The sequence below is a fragment of the Aythya ferina genome, assembly GCF_964211825.1.
Source record: "Aythya ferina genome assembly, chromosome: Z".
Taxonomy (NCBI): domain Eukaryota; kingdom Metazoa; phylum Chordata; class Aves; order Anseriformes; family Anatidae; genus Aythya; species Aythya ferina.
In genome coordinates this window covers 1607290-1631597 of record NC_140299.1, presented here as the reverse complement: position 1 = coordinate 1631597, position 24308 = coordinate 1607290, and the positions used below count along the sequence as shown (strand labels likewise).

Genomic DNA, 24308 nt, shown 5'->3' with positions numbered 1-24308 from the left:
GCGACCCTTTGGCTACAAGAGCGAAGCATCCCCGTGAATCTGTGATGTTTAATTCCGGAGCCTGTCTCGGAAAGTGACTTTCTCAGAAGGGATTTGCTGCTCTGTTCCCCCGAGCCAGCTCCCAACAACCCAAACATCTGCGTAGCTTCAAAAACAGTCTGAGAATGAATCAGCACCAGCCAGGAGACCTGCGAAGACCCAGAGATGATTTTAAGGTCTTGTATGCTGTGGTCCTGCAAAGAGATGAATGAGTCCTGAACGTAAACACGGAAAAAAAGGTGGCTGGTGCTTTTCTTTGAGACACAGCAAGAAGGTTTTGGTGACATCCTGATTTGCTATGCACAGATGTTATGAATTTTTAAAACGTGGAGATGTTGTGACACCGCAGAACGGGAGATGGTGCAGCGACAGGGCAACGTGCAGGGGCACGGCAGGTTTGGGACTGCTGGGAACACTGCTAGAGAGAAATAAAAAGAGAGAAATAAAAAGTTACACCACGAATCCATGTGAGGAGTTGGTCTGTCTGTGCTAGAAGTAATGCTGTTGTTTTCCTTGCCTGAAAAGCTGTTGGGATTATTGCATGGATTTCTGGGGCAGGATGTAGGGGGGTTCCTCTATTATGGCAACTGTTTTAGTCCTAGTTTTTACAGTACACCATTAAATTTAGATGTTTTTCCTCCTGGAAAATCTGTAGTTTTCAACAGTCTTCCCTCGCTGTTCACACTGTCTCTTCCAACTTTTTTCAGGTAAAATGCCGAAAGCGTTGAATGTTTGCGTTTTTCTAGATTATATCAGCTCTGCTGGGGGTGTAAGGCTCTTGTGTGTGTATCGGTGCTTGTGGCCAGGTGGGGAGCAGCATTTTTGCTGACATGGGGACGTGCACAAGGGTGGCAGAGCTTGCGCAGATGGGGATCAGTGGGGCTACCAAGGGCAGGTCCAGCTCCCACCACAGTTATCCCTGAATACACACAGCTATTTGGGAGCACCACCACACAGTAAAGAAGCAATGTAGGCTCCTGGTTATGTGTAGAAATCCCTCAGGAAACCTTTCCTGAACCTGTTTGTGGGGAATCCCCCTGCCTCAGCTCCTGGGAGCACTGTGCCCATGTTGAGATGTGGCAGCCTTGGGGGTGCTCTGTGGGATGGGAGCACTGAGACCTGGTGGGGGACCCCAAGACGGGTGTCTGAACCACGAAATGAAGCTCCTGGTCTTTCCTTGTGCTGTTATTCCCTAGTATAATGCCTTTGAATGCCCGAGTGCCAATTTCGTGTCAGGAAACTCAGGTCCTTCCTCCTCTGCTTCCTTAGTTTAACAGCGCCTTTGGACAAACACCTTGTGAAAGCCTTCATAATCTGAAAGATGCTCGTTTCCTCTATATTTTTCAGTTGCTTTGAGTGTCTTGTTTTAAGTTTTCTCTTCCTTCAAATGTATGTTTGTGCATACTTCTCCAAGGGCCTGCATTTACTAGGCCAAATTCCCATAGCGGCGCCTGCACTTTAGGCCTCACGCTGGCCTGGCCTTGGGGTTGCCTCTCACTGGTGCTTTATATCTTGCAGTCTGTGTCCTGTTGTTTTTTTTTTTTTTTTTTTTTTTCCCCTCTATAGCACGTGAAGGATGTGGCCATCATGTTTCTACAGGATTAAGGCTGGGGTGTTTGGGAGTTAGGCAATTAAAGCTCCTAGCTCTGCTCTCTTCCCCTTGTAAGACAAAAACGTTTCTTAGGAAAGCAGACACAGGCCCTTCCCTCTTTGAAGTATTTGACTGTGACCTAAAGGATTTCTTCAAGAGAAGAAATTTCAGATCATTTTTCCTCTTCTTCAGAGGGAAGGGCAAGGAGAAATGCAGAAAGATGAGACTGCAACATTTTTCTAACCCCGTGTAGGTTCAGTTGTGCCCTCCTTTGAATGCTTTTCTGAGAGGTTTGTGTTGCACGATAGTGTCTGTACTTCCTTCAAGTTGTTCCTGAGTGGGTTTGTTAGTAACAGATGCAATTTGTTGCTCTTTAACACATCTTTTCTTTGCCGTTAATGAGTATAATTTACAAAGGAAGGTGTTAGTCACCCAGCCATTACAGCAATCTCCGAGTAGTTTTCAGAACATCACAATTTTTTATTTTTATTTTTATTTTGAAGTCTGGAATGTTACCAGAATCCAAATCGACATGGAAACAGCAAAGGACTTCTATTTTCAGCAGCTATCTAACTGCTTCTTTTGCTTGTGTTTGCAGGACCGCTGAGGTTCCTTTCCCAGACGGAATCGGTCACGGCTTTTGCGGGAGACACGATCCTGCTCAAGTGCGAAGTCGTCGGGGAGCCCATGCCTGTGGTGCACTGGCAGCGAAACCAGGAGGATTTATTCCTGAGCCCGGCCGACGCACGGGTGGCCGTCTTGCCCTCTGGAGCTTTACAAATCAGCAGGATTCAGCCTGGGGACAGTGGGATCTATAGGTGCCTGGCGAAAAACCCAGCCAGTTCAAGGACCGGGAATGATGCAGAAGTCAGAGTGTTGTCAGGTAAGAGCTGCACACTTTTACATCGCTTTTTTCACTTGTCTGATTATGTCCTTTGGTTCTCAAGCTGCAGTCACTCCTCCGGGGGCAGCTAGGCTGATTTATCCCAATTTCTAATTCCTTCTATAAGCTTCCATGTTCTTCATTACATGGAAGAGTTTGGAGCCCGTTAGAAGCAGCCTGATGCAAAGGTAAGGAGCTGACACTGTAGGGAAATATTCACATTTCCTAACTTCATGTACCTCATTTAGATGTATATGAAGCTGGTCTTTTTATACGGTTAATACAGACAAGTAATTCCTACCTCACAGATTACCCAAAAGTTATTGTCCCCAAATACTCACTGGAAGAGGTCCTCTTTCTCCAGTGACTAGAAAAGCAATCTGTCGGGACTAGCTGCCAGATTTACCTGCTCAAAGCCGGGTTACTTGGATACTTCAGCCCTGATAAGATCTGCCAAGCTTCACAGACTGCAGTTTGGGAGCTGACACAGTTTAACTGTGTCAGCCAGTGTTATAAACTCAGCCAAGTGAGCAGCACCTTGCTGTTCCATCTAATGAATCCATCAGTTAAATGGGATGGTTACCACTGCAGTATTTCACCAAGAACTGGGCGTCAAAAGAGCGGTCTGAAGAAGGCATTCCTTCAAAATCTCCTTCCTTTCTAGATCTGCCTGCTAATGTGTAACCGCTAATGAAATCGGGCAGGGATGCTGCATTTTCAGAAATTGTTTGAGATGCTTCTCCTGAGCAAACGGCTTGCATAATTTCTCCCTAAATAGTTCTCACTAAATGAGAGGTGGCAGAAAAGTCAAAATGCTTCCAGGATCACCATGAGCCTCAGAGCCGTGCGCTGTTCCCTACGTATGGGGCAGCACTGAGGCATCACTACTTCTGCAGTCATTAACGTCAATTAAGTTCCCTGCCCGTGAATCTTATTTCTCCAGTTTTCTTGGCTGAAATTAAGACTGCCAGAGAGCTTTGTGTGTCACAGAAAAGCTGGAAGAGTTCTTTCAGCTGTCTCAGCTTCAGAGTGTTATTTTGCCATCCGTCTGTATTCCTGATCATTTGTGGATGGGTCGGTGCTTCTTCCTTTTCACAGCTCTGGCTGTTAACTTTCTGAGAGGCTAAATGGCCTCTCACGCTGCCTGGGGAGGGGAGAGGGGGAATTCACATTCGTTTGTCTCTTCCCAGCACGTTTGAATTTTATAGCAGAAAAACACTGGAGCAAATAATGAGGAAAATATCTAACAAGGAGCCAGTGGAGTCCGTCAGACTTTGGCTTAGGGCAAGCAGCACAAGGCCTCATTTCAGGATAATGGGAACAGACAGCAGCTCTTATAAGAAATGAGTGGTGTTCCTGAAACAAAAAATTCAGATCTTATTGAGCCTCTTGGGAATTTGGTTCTCGTGTGCACGCTTTGATGGTTCAGAGCTCTCTGATACTTTGCTGCTAATTCAGCCTCTCCTGTTTTCACTCGTTGGCAGAAATCTATCTTCAGCTGCAGCTTTCCTCTTCTGTAATTAGTGAAGGCAGTGTTTTTTTTTTCCCCTGCTTAGCGCAAAAACAACAACAACAAAACTTTCTTTCAAAAGGCAAGGTAGCAAAAGAAAAAGGCTTAGGTAGTACATCCCCTCTCTGTATTTTTAAAATGTGCCTTCTCCTCTGCTGGTGGTTATGATCTGTGATCGCAAGATCAGAGATGAGAGATGCTGTGAAAACACAGCACCTCTGCAAGGACGTGTGGCAAAACTGGCTGCGATCCTGGCAAATAATTTATGATCTTCTTTACACCTTCCAAACGAAATGGAAGAGAAAACGAGGGATAGACATGAAAGCAATCTTTTTCTTTCTTTTTTTTTTTTTTTTTTCTTTTCAGTTGGAGTGCCTGTGGCTTAAGGATTTGATTTGACGTTGTGGTGGGTCTGGAAATAGCCGGACTTCCTCGTGGTAGAAACATTTGTCATGCGATGTGATAGAGGTTAGCAAAACAAAATGTTCAGATGAAGGGATTACTGCTCTCCTGGGGGCAGGAGAAGGATTAAAATTCACCTTACCTGACTCAAGCCTGTTGTTTCTTTCCCCTTGTAAACTAAAGAGTGATAAAGCCTTCAACCTCTGCTACCAAAGAGAAGTAGCTTGTGGTGGTTAGGCTTGGCTGGCTGCTGGCATCCCACCCAGCTGCTCCTCAACAGGATGGGGACAGAAAACAAAAAGAAAGGGATGCCTGCAGGTAGGAATGGTCCCACTGGGATCCTGGCACAAGGTAATGCTGCTCGGAGAATCACATTCATTTCAAATGCATGTTTTCACCTTTTTTTACAGAAGCTTTCTTTTCTTTGAGATTGAAAAGCTTAGTCCCAAGTGGAAAGTTTCAGCAAGTACTGGAAAAAATGAGGAAGCACGCATTCAAATAACCGCACACGCTTACCTAATTAATTTAGAGGGAACAATAGTACTGTACCAAAAAAAAAAAGGCAAAAAAAAAAAAAAAAGCAAAAGATCTTATACAAAGCAGGGCTAAGGAATTAAATTATAGCCAAATTCCTTGCTTCTGTAAATTAATTAGCAAGTTTCTTTGGGAGGTCTGTACACTTCAGAAATACAAATGATGTTTGAAAAGGAGAAGTTGAGCAGTTTGGTGCCTGAAAGCCAGTTGTTCTCTATTTATAAATAATAATCCTGCGCTTATCAGGAGCCATCAAAGCAATCTGCCACCGTGCTATTGTCTGGCGGGGACGTTCCTTCTCTCTCTCTGAGCTTGTCTGCTAAGCTGCAGTGCAAGATAACAATAACAATATCGTGTAATTCCTTCGTTTTTAATGCAAATTGAGTTGGGTTGCTGGAGCTCCTTCCTCACCGTTGTGCTTCTGAGGAGAGAAGGGTAGAGAAGCAATGAGGACGGATTGAAATGGATCCCTCAAGGTCTCGAGACGGAATTAGGAAGGAGAGGTTGGTCTTGTAACACTCTCTTAGCTTAAATTTGGGTAGTCACATACATGCAGGAGGCGTCGTAGCTGGGGACTTCCTATTTAGTAAACGTCCAGATGGGAAAGGAGAGGAGTGGGGTACGCTAAATTCCATTGTTTGATAGCTTTTAGCTTTAATTTTGAGGACGGTCTGCTTAAATTCAAGCACGCAATTTTGTCAAAGCCTCGGTTTCTTCTACAGTACCTTGAGGCTGTGCAAAAATCAAGATTTTTCTCATTCATACCCAGGCTGTCTGGCCGTACGCTCTCTAACTGCCAATAATTGCCTAAGTCAATCCTTTCCCGTATTTACACGTAACCTCAGCAGCTAACGCTTAACACTGTTTATTCTTTCGATGAAAACAGATTTCCAGGAGATGTGGCCAAATAAAATACTCAATGTATGGATTTTATTTTTTTTTTAATCTAACCATTTTCATCCTTATGTTGTCCAGTGCTCGTTTCCTGCATAAATGCCTTGCCCTGAATTCACACCACGTGTATTTGCACACTCATTTATGGGCATGCCAGTGTGTAAAGCCTCTGTTAGAGCCCAGGCTGCTTTGGGAAGGATTTCTGCTACGTGAATACCACCTAAATAAGAGCTTCCCGCTCGAGGCAGCAGCTGAGGGAGTGAGTGCTGATTAATAATAGTTCAGGAAAGAATTATGGTATTTATTTTCCATAGCCTGCCTTTTGGTAAACACGTGGGAAATTTGTACTTTGTCCAGGACATCTTTATAGAATTGCTGTTATTGCAATCTGTAAGTACATATTTGGGGTGAAAAGGGCTCTTTAACCTGCTGTTTTTTACAAGCCATATAAATAACTAATGACTGGAAACCAGCAACTATATTCTTGCAAGCGTAAGGAAGTCAAACACTTAATTCCAGCAGCTATTACTGGTTTTGCTTAAGTACGTGATGGATTTCCCATCAGCTGCATTTAAATCAAGGTTGGATTTGCTTCAAGAGAGCTTGTGATAAGGGTTGAGAGCAGGAATTGATGGTAAAACTTGGTGTGTGCTCAGCAGCTGGGCAGGCTGGATGCTGGTAGCTGCTTCTCCTGCTTTCAGACCAAGGAACAAATGGATCAGGTGCCTCGCCCTGAGCTGTGGACCAGGTGTGGGCATCGCTTGTGCTGCTCGATTGGTATCGTGGCTGATGAAGGGTTCATTTTCCTGTTGTTAGGAGAGAGCCCTTTGAATGCTGAGCATATCCATATCCCACCTGCACCAGCCCGTGCCGCCTCACTTAGCACTGTTGCGATTACTCTGCTTATTTTTATTACCAAAAGCATCCAAATGTCAAATTTCCCACGTTAGAGCAACTTCCCTAGTTAGAAGAAAAAAAGAGCAAGCAGATGGAGACAGTTACAGTCAGTGTGTACCCTCTTAGAAGCCGATCTCCAGATCAGTGCAGTCACCAAAACAATAATATCTACTCAAGAAGTGTCGTCTGCTCATCGTTCCTAGGCTAGCTACCAGAATAGTGGCTTTATTTATTAAAAACATGCAGATTTCAGTGATCGTTCGAAGTGGGATCGGTTTTAGTGCTTGTGATGCTTGAAGCATAAATTTAGAGTTGAATAAGGGGTCTGAAGAATATTTTGTAATGTGTTTCTGGACGTATTTGGAGGCATAAGGTGTTACTGGAAGATTTTTGGTATACAATTAATGGCATTAAACTAGATTGAGGGTGCTGATACTGTTAACTAGTGGGCCACAAGTTGGCTTGCAAGCTTGGTACGCAGCCAAGAACAAGGTAGTTCACTAATTTACCTAAATTTACCAAAAATTCTGCTCTAAAAACAGTCCACGAAGGAACCCAAACACAGAATTCCCCTTTTAGCGCTGGAACAGCCTTTGCTAAGATTTTTTATACTGCGTAGTGACACGAGATTGTTTTTAATACAGGAAATTGATTAATGCTAATAAACCATTAGCGACTATACCTGTTATACATCTCCATCATCAGAGGTAGTGATTCATACCTTTGGAGGCGATTTAGGGGTTTTGTCATTTTATGAACTTCCAGCTTGTTGTATTTAATTGCACGAAACACTTTGCTTTCTTCTCCGGCCATTAGCCTAATTTGCCAGTGAAACACAGACAAATCTTTAATAGCCACTGCCTTTTGTCAAGCTCTCTTTTAAACCAAAATTGTTCCCCCCGTGCAGGAGTTAAATTAGCAGGCAGAGGGAATTCAAGTGGAATAATTTGTATGGTTATTGTGGGTGTATTTAGCGTTTATTCAGGATTTTCCTAAAACACATGAAGCAAAAGGCAGTTTTGATTAAAGCCCTATTCACACCCCCAGCAGCGTGGTTACAAAAAAATTCAAAACACCTAAACACTGGAGCAAATAACCTGATAACAGTAACTATGATCTAAAAAATAGGGTTTTTGGAGAGTTGAAGGAATGGGAGATGGGAAAGATATTGAATTAGGAATGCTCAGGGTACAAATGTTCTTCAAATATAACCAAAAAATATTGTTATGAGTTCATTATAAATGGGTGGAAGAGGTGGAACTTGCTTCAATACTTGTACCTGCAAGGTAGGAAAGTTTTTTTTTTTTTTTTTTTTTTTTCTAAACCAGGTTTGGAAAAATGTTTGTACTTACGGCATTGGTTAGTCAAAAATATTCCTTATGTTTAAAAATGCCAAAAGTTGGTTTTTATTCCAGGACTGTCTGGTGGGTCTTAAAGCTTGTGCCTCAGATATCTTTAGGTCGCTGTATCCAGATAAAAAGTAGCTCCCGAGGGAGCAGGGAGATTCTCTGGATCATTAATTGTTGACCGTAAATTTTGAATACTGAAGATTCCCGAGGCCTAGGAGAAAACGAAGGGAGCGAGCGATACTGAAAACAAATAAATCATGGAGTGGCTGATGGACCATCAGCCCGTCATCTTTGAGAGACAAAATAATGGTCAATGCAATTAAAGTTAGTCTATATCAGGGTACGAAAACCAATGAAAAACATCACTTTTTTGTTGGTGATTTGCATTGCCATGAGTTCTGGGGGGATTTCTGCTGTGCCTCTTCTCTAGGAAATCAAGTTGAATGTCTTGGAGGTTCATCTCGGGTTTCCAGCAGAAATGGGTGAAATGCTGCTGGGAGAGAGGCTGGCTCTCCTCTTGAGTTACATTCCTAATATTCAGAGGGTCACTTCTAAAATCTTATTAGGTTCCTCTCTGAATTCGTTTATCTACTGGGATCAAACCACTGCTTTTTAATTGCTCACGTCTTTGCTTCTCGAGGATGATGGAGCTCTAAAGCAATGTCGGCCAAAGTTGTGTTGCTCAGCTGATAACAAAAGTGTAAATGTGTCCTTTCTTTTTTTTTTTTTTTGTCTCAGCTCTGCTCGTGCAGTTGTGGAGTACTTCCTTCTGCTTCAATTTGGACTCTAAAACTTTAATGGCGAGAGAGAAAGCTTCCTGCTTTTGTCTTGTAAATACACAACACCTGAGTCCCCTGTCTACTCCCAGAGTAATAAATCTTACGTTATCCTTTTACCTAGGAACAAGGAAAGGGCTGTAAATATTTTTGTCTTCATTATGGTTGAGCAAAGGGAGCGTCGCGCAAGAAGTCATCGTTAAAGCTGCGAACAGGACCCCTGATATACGGTCTTGTGTTCCAGCAGCGACTTGGCACATTTCTCCTTGCGCTTTAGTTAATGTATTTTGAAGTTCCTTCAGTAAGAAGAATGTCTTCACACCCTGATGCACGGCAGCGCTGATGTTACAATCTTTGCGTCCTTATTTCTTATATTTTCTTGGTTGCATCGCATCCTACAGCTCTTCCGAGCCAGATTTGCCTTGCTTGGGGAGGGCAGAAAGGATGGAGCGGGGAAATGCGAGAGGGGGTTGGGAGGTGGAGGCAAAAAAATAAAAAAAAAGCAAAATCTCCAAGTAGTGGCTGCATTCTGGTTATACATTTTAATGCATTCTGTATATTGAGAGATCGGTATCACGTTAATGACAGATTTCTCTAACACTGCTCGCCCATAACCCTTGCTTTCTCATCGGGATTAAGTGTTCAGCCTCTAGGCATGACGGGGAGATCGGGTCGGGGAATTTCGCCGGCCTTTCTTCGCTGACAGCAGAGAGCAAAATTGGGTTTTAGTTGGTCTAAATCTTTATCTGGTTTAATCGAATTTAGCAATGCGACTACGAACACTTAGAGTTCTTCCGTCACATCAGTGTCACATTAAAGGCAGCTCACTTCGGCCATTTGCAATATCAAAACTGCTGCAATAAACATAAAAATCCAACTGGCCCAGTCCAATATTATCCAAATTCACTCGGAAAAATTGCGTGGGTACGACACGATGGGAGATTTTTGTCAACAGAATATTTACAAATGCCCTCGTAGCACCAAATAGCTTCGCAGAGTCAGATGCTGTACAACAATATGCAACGTTTTTTATGGAAGTACTTTTTTAATACACTGCATAGCTAAAATACTGCGATATAAATGTCTTTTTCTCCTCGTGTGCTGGACAGCTCTATCTGCAGAGCTGAATCCAAGTGAGTTCCTTGCAATTTCATTTTTCTTAGAAGATGGAAATGAGTTGCATGGGAGATCCGTTTACTTTAGACCGGTTTGGTGTGAGAATAAATACATCCTCAACCCTTATCACTGCCTATTGGCACAAATCTGAGGTTTTGTTGGGAGTGATCAGTGAAGGACTAATGCTGACAGTGTAACAGAAGCCATGCCTTTGACACAAAGAGGAAAAAAAATTAATTCAGGACCTTTCCATGTTGCTGAATGCACATAGGTCTGCAGTTGCATCACAAAACATTTCAATTACTTCATTAACCATCTATAAAAAGGAGATAAAACGACTTACCCTAACAAGGCTTTGTGAAGATGAGTGTTTTTTTCTTTCCAAATAGTGCATTAGGCTCCGCTATCAGGGTAATGGGGATAATCAAAATCACACACACATTTGCAAATCCTATTTGTAGTTCCAAATTTCAACTATGTCACCAATTTAACGAGCATGGAAAATGTGGATATGTGGTGGCACCTCGTTACTCCTCATTGTGTACTCAGGAAAAATGCTATATAGGAAACGAGAGGTTTACGCGTGGTTTTCGGGGAAATAAGTTCTTCCAGCTCACTGCTTCGTAATTAGTTTTAGGTAGATCTGTTCAGTTTTAAACACTAACGTGTAGAAATATGTTAAAATCAACAGGATTAAATGCCGGCAACGAGATGGGCTCCCTGCAGGCTGGGAGCAGGTCTTTGTGATGCCCTGATCTGGAAATTGGGTTCTGGGGAGCGGGACCAACATAGGAGAAAGCCTTTGGGTTTCAAAACAGCAACAACGAACCAAAACCAAATGGTGAAGCAGTTTTGCAGATTGGGGTGAAGAAGATGAATCAAGTGCTTCACTAACAGTTTTTGGAGCGTAGCGAGAGCAGCTTTGTAAGAAGACGACCAAGAGGTGTCCTGGCACGTCCCTGGTGATGGGGGCATCGTGGTGTTGGGTTCAGGCCATGAACAATGCAATCGTGCATCAGAGATGAAATTGTGGCTGGAATGAAGTCAATGACTCCAGCGGAGTACTTTGTCCTTCGCTGAAGCTGGCCCATATCTGGCTGATTGTGTGGGCTTGATTATGGGCTCTGAGTGCCTTGTCAGGGAGAATATACTAAGTGCTCTTTAATCAGCTGGAGAAGGGCATAACGAGAACTTGGATATCTCGATAATCAAGGCTGGATGCCCTCTCGAAGAACGCACTTTATTCAAATGTACTTCTGAGCTCAGGCTGGGTGTAAGTCCGTGGCCTGTGCTGTAGAAGAGAAAAGATTTAATGACCATTTAATCTTAAAATCTTACTCATTTTTCCGTCCTTTCTAATAGAGAAATATCACTTGATAGACCCTTTGTAATGAGCTGGAAATAACAGGTTGTACTGGTGGAGCAGTCGTTAGTTTTATCAGACAACTCAACCAAATCCTGAAGTAGCTGTCGTGCCATTAATCCATATTTTCCCAGGGTTTACCCAGTACACGTTCAGTGATATTTTTAACCCCGTTTCCAAGAGTAAGTGGATGGAGATCGTACAAATGATGCTGTACCTCGTGCCGAAGCTCGCAGCCCGTGCTCCACAGACCTTTTGGGCGATGATTCTTTTAGCATTAACACCAAACCATTGTTCAAGAGTTTGGTTCTTTGAGAAGAAATTGCGGATGTCCGCATCCACAAGGCGTGCCCAAAGGAAAGGACATCTTTGGATGCTTTCCCCAAGTATCCGTGTGGCTTTTCAGCTAGCACCATAGCAACTACTAGGAGGAAAATCAACTCTATCCTAGCAAAAACCAGGACGTCAGCCTGGGATCTCTTCACAGATTGAAGCTATTGAATTTTGTGTGCTAACTTCTGCAGCAGTTGTAATTCGGATGGCTGGAAACTGCTCGTCCATCTGGTTCCGATACGAAGTTGAGATCTGCTGTAGTAAATCCATAACAAATTCCTTACTGCTTCTTCCTACTTCTACGGGAGAAGCAGTTAATTACTTCGAGATGATTTTGGAAGATCTGGTAGCTGTTAATTTTGGTAGGAATATTCATTTATATTGTGTAATTTTTATGTTTGTGTCAGAAACAAGGAGTAATGTTTAATGGCTGTGGGCCAGCACATTTGCTTCAACATCTGCGATAAGAAAATGAAAGCTTTTTTTTTTTTTTTTTTTTTAGAGGAGGAACAGACTCATGTAAAAGCAAACAAACCCTGCAGATCTCCTCGGCGTATGGCTCTGCTTGCTGGTATTTCAGACACCGCGGGTGGGATTTGGGGTCGGCCAGCTCATTACCTGAGTGTGGGTGTCTTAAAAACTGTCTGGTTGGTGCTGACGGAGAGATTTGGCTCACCCTAAGCCGTGCACCTTGAATTTGGCTTGGTTTTATACAAGTAAGTGTTTAAGGCCAGCTGAGCCAGCCTCAGACACATGGCATGTCCATGTGGACACCTGCTGTAAGGCAAAGGATAACTCAGGGCACTGATCTTTCTCCTAATTCCTCTTCAGTTCAGGCTTTTCAAGTTCTTCCTTTATATTCTGTTTTCCTTCACTTGAAGCTTTCCTCCTCTCTCCTCGCCATATTTATGAACTTCCCTCTTCCAACTCCAAAACAGCGTCATTAATCCCGGACCACTTATAACCTCACATATCTCTCTCTCTTTTCCTGCCGCGGCTGTGCCTCTTCCTGTGGCTTTCCGAGACCTGGCTTTAATACCAGGCTATAAACAGTCCATTCTCACCTTGCTGAAAGCTGGTATTGTTCCGCCTGCAAATTGCTCCCTTGGTTCAACCCATAAGTGGCTCTAGGATTGTGATTTGATACGCTTTTTATGTCTCTACTATGATTTTCTATTTTTTTCCATCAGTAAGAATCTGTGAAAAGTGTGGTCTCTTGGGGCCATTATTGATCAGCTGGTTTATATATTCCCCAACAAAAAGAATGTGTCTTTTTTTTTTATTTTTTTATTTTTTTAACTTAACTACCTCTTTTGCTCTCGTAGATCCAGGTCTGCACAGGCAACAATTTTTCCTGCAGCGCCCGTCCAACGTGATGGCCATGGAAGGGAAGGATGCTGTTTTGGAGTGCTGCGTCTCTGGGTACCCCCCTCCCACCTTCACGTGGCTGCGAGGAGAAGAAGTGCTCCCCATCAGGTACCTCACCCCTTCATGCCTTTCATATCATAACATTTACCTTGAGCAAATTAAAGGCGAAACCGTTAATACTTGAAGTTCAGTGGGGTAGACTTGGAGGCCGTGAAATTTTCTCCTAAATATGAATGACACTGGACCAGTTTTTTTTTACCTGCCCATGTAATTAATCTCCACGCCAAATCTGAGGGTGGAATTCGATCATAAATGTCGCCTGCTACAATGGATTACTAGGCTGGTATTTAAAATGGAGGTGTAAAGTTATTAACAGCAAAAATCGCAGCTGGGAATTACTTGCGGAATAATTTACGATGTGTGTTTTGCTGGGTAGAGATCCCATCTTAACACCCTGCAAACATACAATATCGATGTTTCAGGTCCAAGAAGTATTCATTACTGGCTGGCAGTAACTTACTCATATCAAACGTGACCGATGATGATTCAGGGACGTACACATGCGTCGTCACCTACAAGAACGAGAACAGCAGCGGCTCTGCGGAACTGTCAGTGATGGGTGAGTCCGTGAACTGCTCCTGCTTTGCTTCTCCAAGAACTTTTCTAATCGTTGCCTTTTTCACAATGACTTAATTTCCGTAATTCCAAGTAATTGCAAATTGCAAAATTCCTTCTCCACCTTGATCAGGAATTCACACCTATGGAAACCAAATCCTGTAAATCTTTGGATATATCCACTGTGTCCCATAAGCTTGTTGCTGAATATCCTATGGTATTGGATGCTAACTGCTACGGTGTTCTGTAAACGGTCCTTCCTTCTGTTTCTGCTTCCTGAAGCCTTATTTCTCCTATTAAAATGCATGTCACTGATGAGCAAGTGAGAAGTACAATGGGTGAAAATCAGGTCTGTAGCTGCTCACCAAACGTGCCCTCTTTTCCTGCATGGTTCTGCAATATTATTAGGATCAGAGAAACAGGGCTGGTCCTTCAGGGTGTGTGGATGACTGTCAATATATTAAGGTAAGAAAAGTCAATGTATGTTAGAGTATTTCCACTAAAATATCAAAAGTTACACTTGTGGAAGTCCTCACTCAGCAGCGACGGTCTGAGGGTTCTTGTTAAATTTTATGGAAGCACCCTCCTGACTGAACCTGCTTTCTCTGATATCTCAAATCACACATCCCTTCTTCATGGCAAACATTAATGAAATAAGAAACATTTAAATTTGTGAGCTGCCTTTTTTCTATTTTCTTCATTTAAACCCTTGAGCAGTAGCAGAGTACCTCAGTGTTGTTCAGTCAGATCTAAAATATTACGTAGCTAATTCTTAGTCAAACAATAATGTATTTCAATGTGCTCTTCATTTTATATTCAGACTTTAAAGCTTATGCATAAAAATACTTTCATTAGTGAATACTGCCTTAATTTGGATTATAGGATATTCAGTGCTTGTACAACAATATCCTTTTATCTAGCTGTAATAAAATATAGTAATTGCTGATGATGGAGGGTTCAGTTCTGTTTCTTTGGGTACATTAGCGGAATACATTGTTTTACTGGGTGAAAATAAAAATGTGGATTTATTATTGCAGAAGTTCAGCTTGGGAAATTGTTTTCATTATAAGGAATTATACTAAAAAGGCAGGTGACTTCTTGGGCAATGTACTTGTCTAACTGAAAGATGTCTTATTTCAAATGCACAGTGCAGTTGGGTGACTAAGAGTTGATTGGGAAGTAGAAATTAGATTAATATTTCTCCCCAATGATAGAGGATCAGCATCAATAGCGGTATCTGTTGGTAAGAGCAACTGTGGCTGGATGATCATCGTGTTGATTCTTGCACAGATTGTTTCTGGCCATGTGATTCACGTAAAAATTAATAGGAAATTTGCACCTAGGTCCTTTGTATACCTGTTGAAAAATTTATTCCTGCCTGCATTTGGTGTGTAATGCATCTGGCTCTACCTGCATTATGCCTTTTTCTGTAAGTGTCATGTAGAAATTAAAAGCGCATACATTTTCTTGCACATTCTGAGAGGTATGTGATGGCAATATGACATGACTGGAAGGTTGAATACAAAAACGAAAAACGTTAAAAGGAGGGAACATAATGGCAAGATAGTACTAAGAATGAAACTAGAAGTGCACGAGGATGAAAGATGCCACAATTGCCGACTCTTTGCAATCTCAAGAGGAAGCCAAAACTGCATTGCCACGACACAATTCAAGTGTACTCCGTGTTTGTATTATATAAAAGAAGCAGTTGCTATGAGCTGTGTTGATTTTTTTTTCTCTAAGTTCCTTTTCACATATGTTACCAAGGAATTTACAAATTCAGAGCAGATAAAAAAGGCACAATATTTATGTGCATTTCTTGTTTTCATGAGTAAATCATTCATTTGTGACAGGCAGCTGAAAACGAAGCGTCGTGTTCATGTATGTTTGCATTAATAACAGCAACTGTTCAAAGGACTCAAATGTTATTAAGTGGCTAAAACTCAGCAGATGATGATGACAATCCCCTGGTATCTGTTTTTCCAGAGCAATATAGCAGGGCTACAAATCTATTTATTTGTTGAATTCATCCTTACCAGTAGGAAACTCTCAAACGTACCAAGTTTCTCATGTAATTGTATCTCGTAAACAGCATAACAAATTCATACTTTTATTTTTTTTTGCTAGATACAAATGGAGATATGTTTTCTTAGAGTTAATGCGCTCGTTTAGTTAACAAACTGTAAATCGCTGATCTGCGTTTTGTTGCCAAACTTGCATTTTTTAATATTGATGTAATCCTTTAATTGTTGAAGCATTTGGAGTGCGAAGAGGGATAAGCAAGACATTTGCAGTGCTTGAAAAAAAAGCAAATCAAGTCCCATAATTATCTCTTCTGAAGTCTAGCTGGGTAGACGGCGTCAGATCAAAGTTAGTTACATCACATGGTGGCAAGATGCTTTTGATCTTTAAAGTAATGAGGCTGTTTGCAAGGAATGGAGAGTACTGCACAATGGAATCCCTTTTTTCTTTTCAAAAGCTAAAAATAACTCCTGTGTTGGATGTAGGCCTAACATCGCAAGATGTAAATGAATTTGCAAGGCGAGCTGAGAAATTTTGCTAAATCGTGATTTTGTAGCGTGGCCTTTTGGCAATATTTTAGCCGCGTCGCCCTGCGTACTGAATATTAAAAGGTCTGGTGCAGATTACCTTTTTTAATATATAAATCACCTACATGCTCAGTAGCTTTAGGGAATTTAGAGTTTAGACAAATGTTTGAAGATTAGATGTATGAACGGGGCTCGACTAAATTCCTTTCTGCGTATTTTCTAACTTTGAGAAGTGCCTTTTTTTTATTTTTAAACCCTTTTGTCCTCAGAAGGGGTTTTGATGGCTTTTTCCGTGTTTTGTTGAGCAAGACTTGAAAGTCTGCTGTTCTTGGCAGAGAAAAAACCCTACCTCCATGGCCTAAAAGTTCTCAAAGTGTCATAAATGTAGGAAAAACTTGTCTATATCCTATTTCTACATACTCAGCCCACTTTGGTAGTGGGTCCAACATCTGGGATTTCAGGTCCTGGTGGAGTTTCTGAACTGAATTCTGTAAAATCATTTTTGCAGATGGTCATAAAGTTGTATGATGAGATCTGAATGTCTATGAACTTCATTTCTTTTCTTCCTCCTTACTGTTTGGATGGTCCTTTGATTGCATCAACGAGCGAGCTGCTCTTATAGCTGTGCCAGTACGGCAGGGGAAGAGCACAGCATCTACTGAAGGAAAAAAAAATGGGCCTGGCATGGTGTTTGGAGGAAAAACTACTGCTAAATTTTACTAAGCATCCATATGTATAAGGTATAAGCAACTCAAAAAATACTTCCAAACTGCAGTCATCTATACGAATGCCTTCCACGAGGGAGTTTTTAATATGAAGTGTTTTTAGCACTGGTTTCGTTTCGCCACCGCGGAAGAAAAGCTACATCAAAAGTAAGGTTTGCTGCTGCGTGAGAAGTGGCTTATGAAATCACCTAGGTCTTTTTGACAAGAATGAACGATTGTAAGCACTCTGCATCTCAGTCAAATCCGTTTTTTCTTGTTTTACTTTGAGCTCTGCTGCATAAATTCCAGCGGCAAAATGGATATTGGGAGATCAAGGTCGTGGGAAGCAGTGAATAAAGCGGGCATGGATCGTGTTCTTGTGTGTGAATCATTTAGGTAGAGAGCAGCATTGAGAAGGAAGCCTGCATCACCATAATGTGGTTTGACAGAGCAGTGAGAGCCTGAAAAATGAGTAACCTCCTCATACTTTGAGTGCAGCTTAAGGTAACGTTGCACAAATGCATGAGTACTGCAAGATTTACAAAACCCGTTAGAGGCTACTGCTAATATTCAGTCAAATCCAGCCCTGTACCCATTGTAAAATAATTTCTGAACTATAGCAGACCACCTGCTATGATAAACTTCAGAGGAGCAGCTGGATCTTCACTGGGTTAGGTGTTGCATCAGCTCTACCAAAGCTGGTGAATCCTAGAAAACTGATTTGGGGCTCTGTTCCTTCGTGGCCTGGCACTGTCGAATGGGTTAAACTTGTTCAGGTCTTGCTATCTTGGAGAAATTAAATGCAATATAGACTAATTATTCCTTGGTCTGAGTTAATTTTTATTTCTGGAACAGGACGTATGTATATGTGAGCTGGCACAGTAATCTGTGACAGTCCCATGATGGTTTTTGGCAGGCAAAAATGAGAAATATGAATGTAAAACCCAATCTCTCCCATTCATCTTTATAACTTTAATCCATAAAAAAGTGTAAATCTAAAACGTTGATACTATCCTTTATATTTCTCGCAGGTCTGATTTTGAGTCTGTGGCATGGCAACAGTGGTTATCTGTCCCTACAGCTCCTCTGTCGAGCCAACAAGTCAACCTAAATGTCCAAGGTGTCCTGACACCCTTTTCCAGAAGGCTGATGAAACATATCTTGTTCTCATATGATATGAAAACATTAGGGGTAGTGTGACCTTAGAATATAAAAATCAAATATTGCAATTTGGCCATGCCAAGGGACTTCTTTTCAGTGGGTTGATGTGGGATAGGCGATCCAAACTCTGGAAATAAGGGATTTATAGATAGAAATGTACCCAGCCTTTCGACGGTGAAGGTGCTGGAGGAGATGGATCAATAAAATCAACTCTTTCAGTGTTCACTCCCACTTTATTTAAAGGATTTTTCGAATGTATTATATAATCGATGGCGTTCAGTGGTTTCACGGAGGCAGCAAGATTTTTCCATCCAGGCAAAAAATGAATTTGGACAGGGTTTAGAATGAATTTTACGGATCTGGGGCCAAAACATTTCTATTGGAAATCATTTACCTACTGTTGCGTCGTGCTAATGGGGCGGATGGTATGGTCGTACAGTACCAATGAGAGAAATTTGAGACCCCGTAACCAGTAAAATAATGTTATGGAGATGTTCTGAGACTGGATCCAGGCTATTAGCTGCTTCATTCAAAGGTTTTGTATGTTCAGGAAAGGAAATATCACAGTACCAGCAGAGCTGTGCAACCCTCTGACAGAAATGATGAATTCTTGGCACTATCGGGGGGCTGTGCTGGCACAAACAGTAAACTGCAAAACACCACAGAATACCCCAGGTTCCCCCCTGGGAAAGCAGTCTGAGCTCTGACAGGTTTTTTTTACTGTAAATTCCCGTTGCTCTTGATCTCAGATTTGTTCTGCCTTCTGGAGGAGTGCAAACGAAGAGAGGAAAAACATAAGCGTGGCAACAGATTCAAGGGATGGAAGGGGAGAGGAGCTGTCCTTGCTGAGACGGATGTGTGAAGAGTATTTTATTAATAGGACACTTGAAGAAGGGCTACAAGATAGCATATGCATAACTAAATTCCTGGCCTCTCTGGAGCAGTGCTGAGTCAGTGCAAGGATTGGAATCAGCAGCATTTTGCAAAGAGATATTTGCAGTTTTCCTGGTACATAGGAACATGCCTGACATTCTGATGGATGATTTTAACCTTAAACTACATAAAACCAGGCAGCCAAGCAGCCTGAGCAGCACGACTGGCTCATTCAGCACCCTCAATGAATCAAAAATCTCATGGCACGACTTGAGTGCCGTCGAGAAAGACAAAATATTTGAGCAGGTGCGAGTGCTAAAGTCTCTGACGCAGATATAAAGCTGATGAAATGATTTTTTTTTCACTTGGAAAGATTATATTAATCTGTGGAGCTTCCTATTGGAGAATAACTTCAGGATTTACAGGTTTGTAGATTGAATGAAGACTTAGCGTCATTTTCTTCAAGTGTCTTTTCCTTGAATGGAATCTGTGAATAATAAGGCGGATGCCAACTTGCAGGTAAAGGGAATCTCATCCTGGTAATGGTACAGCAATGAATGCAGTGGGGGTTGAGTGCCTAATTCAGACCCTTCTGAAAACTTAAGTCTTGTCCATACATCACGAGTACCAAATACTTATTCAGCACGTGCCACTCATAAGAAGCACTTGAGTGCAACTTAACTGTTGCCAGTTTCTGATAATGGTGTTTCAATTCCATTCTATTAAAACTAAATATGCCTAACAAGCTCTGTGATACCCTTGGGTGATCCCAGGAAAATTGCTGTATCTTGGGATGATCTACAGGTTCAGGGGAAAATATTGGTACACAAATCCCTTTGAATTCGAAAGAGGATGAATGATAGAAAGGTAACTATGCTGGGTCTGTGCAGAGTCTGATTTTTAAAGCATTCATTTGGTGGATCAGCCATTGCTATGGCCATGTTCTGACTTCTCCCAGGGCCACCAAGAGATGTGCTGAGCACAGTCCTACCAGCGTAAGTCTTCAAAACAGCATTGCACCAACACAGATGCTCCCCAGGCCGACAGGTTTGTTGTCCCAGATACCTACTTCAGACACCTGTAAAGTATTTTTCTTGCTTCGTATACGCTCTTGCTTCTCGGTTTGTTTTTAAGTAGGACCTTGAGTTCGTTTTTAAGTAGAACCATGAGTTGTGTGTGTGCAAGAGCTGCTGTCGATGTGGATTTGGTGTTAAGTCTTCATGAGTTTAAAAAAAAAAAAAACAACAAACAAAAAGGTTTAGCTGTTGTGGATCAGTTTGACCACCAGTGAGGTCTGGGCACTGAAGCATTCATTTTGTTCTATTTTGGGTGAGGGAAATAAAACCAAAACAAACAAGCCCCCCCAGATTCCTTTAATTTATGAATTTCTGATTTTTCCAAAGCATTAGCATTATTTTATAACCGATTGCTGCATAACTTTAAATGTATTTGCATTTAAATATTGATTAGCTTACTGTTTTATGAGCATCCAGCAGGAAAAGACGAGAGCACAGCCCAGGAGAGAGGTCCATGTTCTCTCACTGTGCAGCTCCTCAGCTAGTTGCAGTGCTAGAAATCTTTCATAATGCTGTACTATAAGAAATATATTAGCACTGTTTAGCACCGTGCTCTTTCCAAGAAGTAGAGCATATTACATACTTCCCCCAAAATGGAAAAGGACCAGCAGGGAAGGCACAAAAATGAAATGAGTTTCTCCATATTGCTGGCTGAATTTGAGAAGTAAAAACAACAGATGTCTGCAAACATTTTAAGCAGCTTGCTTTTTTAAAAGAAAAGCTTTATTATTATTTATTTTTTTTCTCTTTTAACTGTTTTAAGCAGGAAGGTTCCTGTGAGAGGAGTGGTGCTCAGTGCTTCACCTGACCGTCGGGTGTTCAGCTCTTTCTAGTTTGTGATTCAATGGGAGAGAAGAGCTCGTAGCTGGGTTACTTCAGCCTTTTATCTCTCGTGCTATAAATGAAGAACAGCGTGAATATAATTGTGACAAAAGAAGTGCTTTCTCTTTGCCCTTGGAGTGATTTGCTCTCTATTGCAGAGCTCTCCAGAAGACTTTGTGCAGCAAAGTGCTTGAGCGTAAGTCATCCTGGTACTTCCTACACGCCAGCCCAAACATGCAGATCTCATTGCAAAGCATATTAATGCCATTACTTAGTAACAACAACAAAAAAAATAAATCTGTATTTGAAAATTTCTGATACCTGCAAAACTTCCCCCTGGACTCTGACCTTAAAGCTGCAGCATCTCACAAATTCATTTTCCCCCTCCACCAACAAAATTATTCTGTTGTTGATATGAGGTGATGAAAATCAGACTGAAAGGTACTGAGAAATCACTCTGCTTACATGCTCTTGTGCTTCCCCACGTTCTCCATTTATAACACGAGATAAATAGGTGGCGTTAGACCTTTTTTGTTCTGCTCGCCTTCTGGCTCTGCTTTTGATTTGGTGTGATGAGCGATTGGCCATCAGTTTGATTAATCATTGTACAAGGTCCTGAATGAAACGCGTGGTGAACTCCACTTAGTTATGGAGTGCTTCCCATTAAACGACGTAGTTAACACAAATTAATGCACCTGCCAAAAATCAGCTATTAAAAAACAGGACAGTGTCCAAGACTGAAAAATGTCCTTTACTCGTAATAAACATACCGAGTGCTCTTGCTGTGGCTTTTCCCAGCTTTTGCACTTCTTCACGATTCCTAAAGCCGCTTTGTGTTATATCTCAGTTGAAAGGGGAGAGGCTCTTGAAAGTCTTAAAAAGAGTAAATGGCTCCGATTAGTTTAACTAGAGCGTATTGAGCGGGGCACGCAGCAGGCTTCCTGCGAGGTGCCTGGGTTAATACGCACATTTATTAGCTTAGACAAACAGTTTGCTATGCCGGGGGAAAGGAAACGGCGAACTCAATTTAGGCCCCGGCTGCATCATCGTTCAGCGGAGCTGCATAAACAAGCTGGCACCGACTTTGGTGTGACTGCTAAATAATTGCAACTTTTGAAATAACACGATTCCTTCCTCCTGCGCCGCCCAAGGGAGACGTTCAATAAGAGAACGAGTTCTTTATCATAAGTATATTTAGATGTATAGTTACGAGGTTAACGGGGGATTATTCCTGTTCTTTCTGCAATTTTGGATCTTATTGCAGAGGCTTCATGTAACATGGGCCCGTGCTGTTGAGAGGCTGCGGAAGGTGTGAAGCTCTCTGGTGGAGAATATCTGTGGACAGACACTGTGTGGTGATCGTATTTTATTTACAGATATACACCAGCTTAAAACTTCCATGAAAAACCAACTTCACTGACTATTTCCCCAGCAGCAGAGTGGTGTTGAGGACTGTGCACCATGGGGTGCCACAGCTAATGTGCTTTAAATAACTTTGTAGTTGGTTTTGAAGGACTAGTGTATGGCCAGCATCTATTTTTTATTCCCTTTTAAGCCTTGTAGGTGTATTAGATATGCACAGTATGGGGTTTGCGAGCAACTCTTTATTACAATTTATCTAATTAAAGCATAGCTGCAGGCCAATTGAAGATAACGACGAGTGTTTTTAAGCCACCTCCTTATGTATAAGAAATTATGAACTTTTTGTTCATATGGAGAACAGAATTTCTGCTTGTGCACAAGTTAATCCAGTGGAAAACTGTTCAGACTCCTGGTTCAGGGTCTGAAACTTTCTCTGTCCATTTGCCAGACCCCACCTGCACACTTCTACAGGTGAATTTCTGGCTCCTGATCCAAATCTCCCTCCTGTACACAGCTGGCTCTTAAATGTGGCCAGTAAATGTTGTGATAGCATGAAACGGTGTAAATGGATTTGGCCAGAAGAGAAACGGGGTGGAGAAGTTGGTATTGAGCTCTTAAAGTTCTCTGTTATTTGCATGCAGTTTTGGGAGAGAGAAAAAAAAAAAAAAAAGAGAGAGAGAAAATTGAGATGGGGAGGAGCTCTCATTGCAGTTGTCAGCTCTTCTCCTCTAATCCTGATAGAAAACCGTGTGCAGAAAGGACAAGCACAGCAAAAATAGAAAGCGTGGCTTTGCTTTGTGGTTCTGACCTGTGCTCACACCCTCTCGGGGTAGGGCTGTGTTGCTCTATCCATCCTTGGGGACCCTCGTCCAAGTGTCAAGCTATTTTTAAAGCGTTTATTTGAGCTGCTTCTTTCAAAGCAGCCTTAGAAAAGATCGGCTGCTTGGCCGAGTCAGATCTCTGAAGGCAGGATAGCACGAGGGTGAAGGTTTAAGGATGAAAGAGAAATCCCACCGAGGTGAGGACAGACAGGCAAGGAACAGCACTGTTGGGCACAGAAGACGTGGATTTTGGGTGCTGTTTGGGGATGAGCTGTGTCCCCAGGTGTTTGGGGTTGTTTTCAGGCTCCCAGCTTGTCGTGGCATTGTTTTGGAGCTGGAGAGAAGGCAAACACGCTGGTGCTGGTTGGAACCAGGGGTAAAATGAGTTAGTCTTCCTTCCAGAATAACGTCCTCAAAATAGATCCGTCCAATAATCTCCGTTTTTGTTATTTCTTCCACCAAATTTGACTTAAGTTTTACGTAAGCGGTCCTGTTTTCTTACGGCGCTGCGAGCAGGGCTCTCTTTTGTTAGGCTAATTTTAATTTCTTTGTGCTTAACTTTCGATTGTTCCTTTTGTAAGTTGCTTATTGCTCAAAAAAAAAAAAAAAAAGAGCTGGACTTCTGTGCTCAGCAGCTTAAAATGTAGGTCTTCACAAAACAGGATCCGTTTGAAGTCTGAATCATTTATTAATAGCTTCATTAAAAAAAAGTATTAATTTTAGTTAATATTTTTATTCCAAATGGAGAAATCCTAGAGGCTGCAACTCAATTAGCTTAGCATGGGGACTAACCGGTGGCTGTATATATTTTTCTCCCCCACAATCTTTAAATAATGGAAAAATGTATTCGTTCATGGTGCGGATGCTTTTGATACTTAAAGCAAATGAACTTTTAAACTCAGTTACATGAAATGCTCTTGATGAGTGCATCTTTTAAAAATAGTGCTTTGAATATTTTTCCAATAGCGTTTTTGCTCAGTTGGCTCATCACAGTCATATATTTTTTTTTAATGTTCCTAGCCGTGTATCATTTGCCTAAATCTTCCATCTCTAATTCATGCTGGTTTGTAGCATGGAAGATTGTTTGCTCTTGTGTGACATCGCACAAACATCCATCTAGTGAAGGCACTCTTTAACCTGAAGCTATTTTTTTCAGTGACCTTTTCAAAATCTTTGCTTAACTTCCATCTTTCCATTCTTCTTCCCACCGATTTGCATGGATAACTGAAGAAGCGTTGCCTATTTTGTGCAAAAAGTTTTACTTTTTGAA

The 24308-nt window shown here is 41.8% G+C and overlaps 1 protein-coding gene across 1 annotated transcript in view; it reads left to right on the top strand.

Moving 5' to 3' along the window:
• The window catches only part of LOC311426607 (netrin receptor DCC-like), a gene marked incomplete at its 3' end in the record, with an annotated part of 357717 nt that overhangs the window by 136445 nt on the left and 196964 nt on the right, over positions 1-24308 (top strand). The window contains exons 3-5 of the mRNA XM_084503074.1: positions 2229-2513; positions 13013-13163; positions 13538-13674. Coding sequence (XP_084359200.1) covers positions 2229-2513; positions 13013-13163; positions 13538-13674 — 573 coding nt within the window. The remainder of the gene's footprint in view (positions 1-2228; positions 2514-13012; positions 13164-13537; positions 13675-24308) is intronic.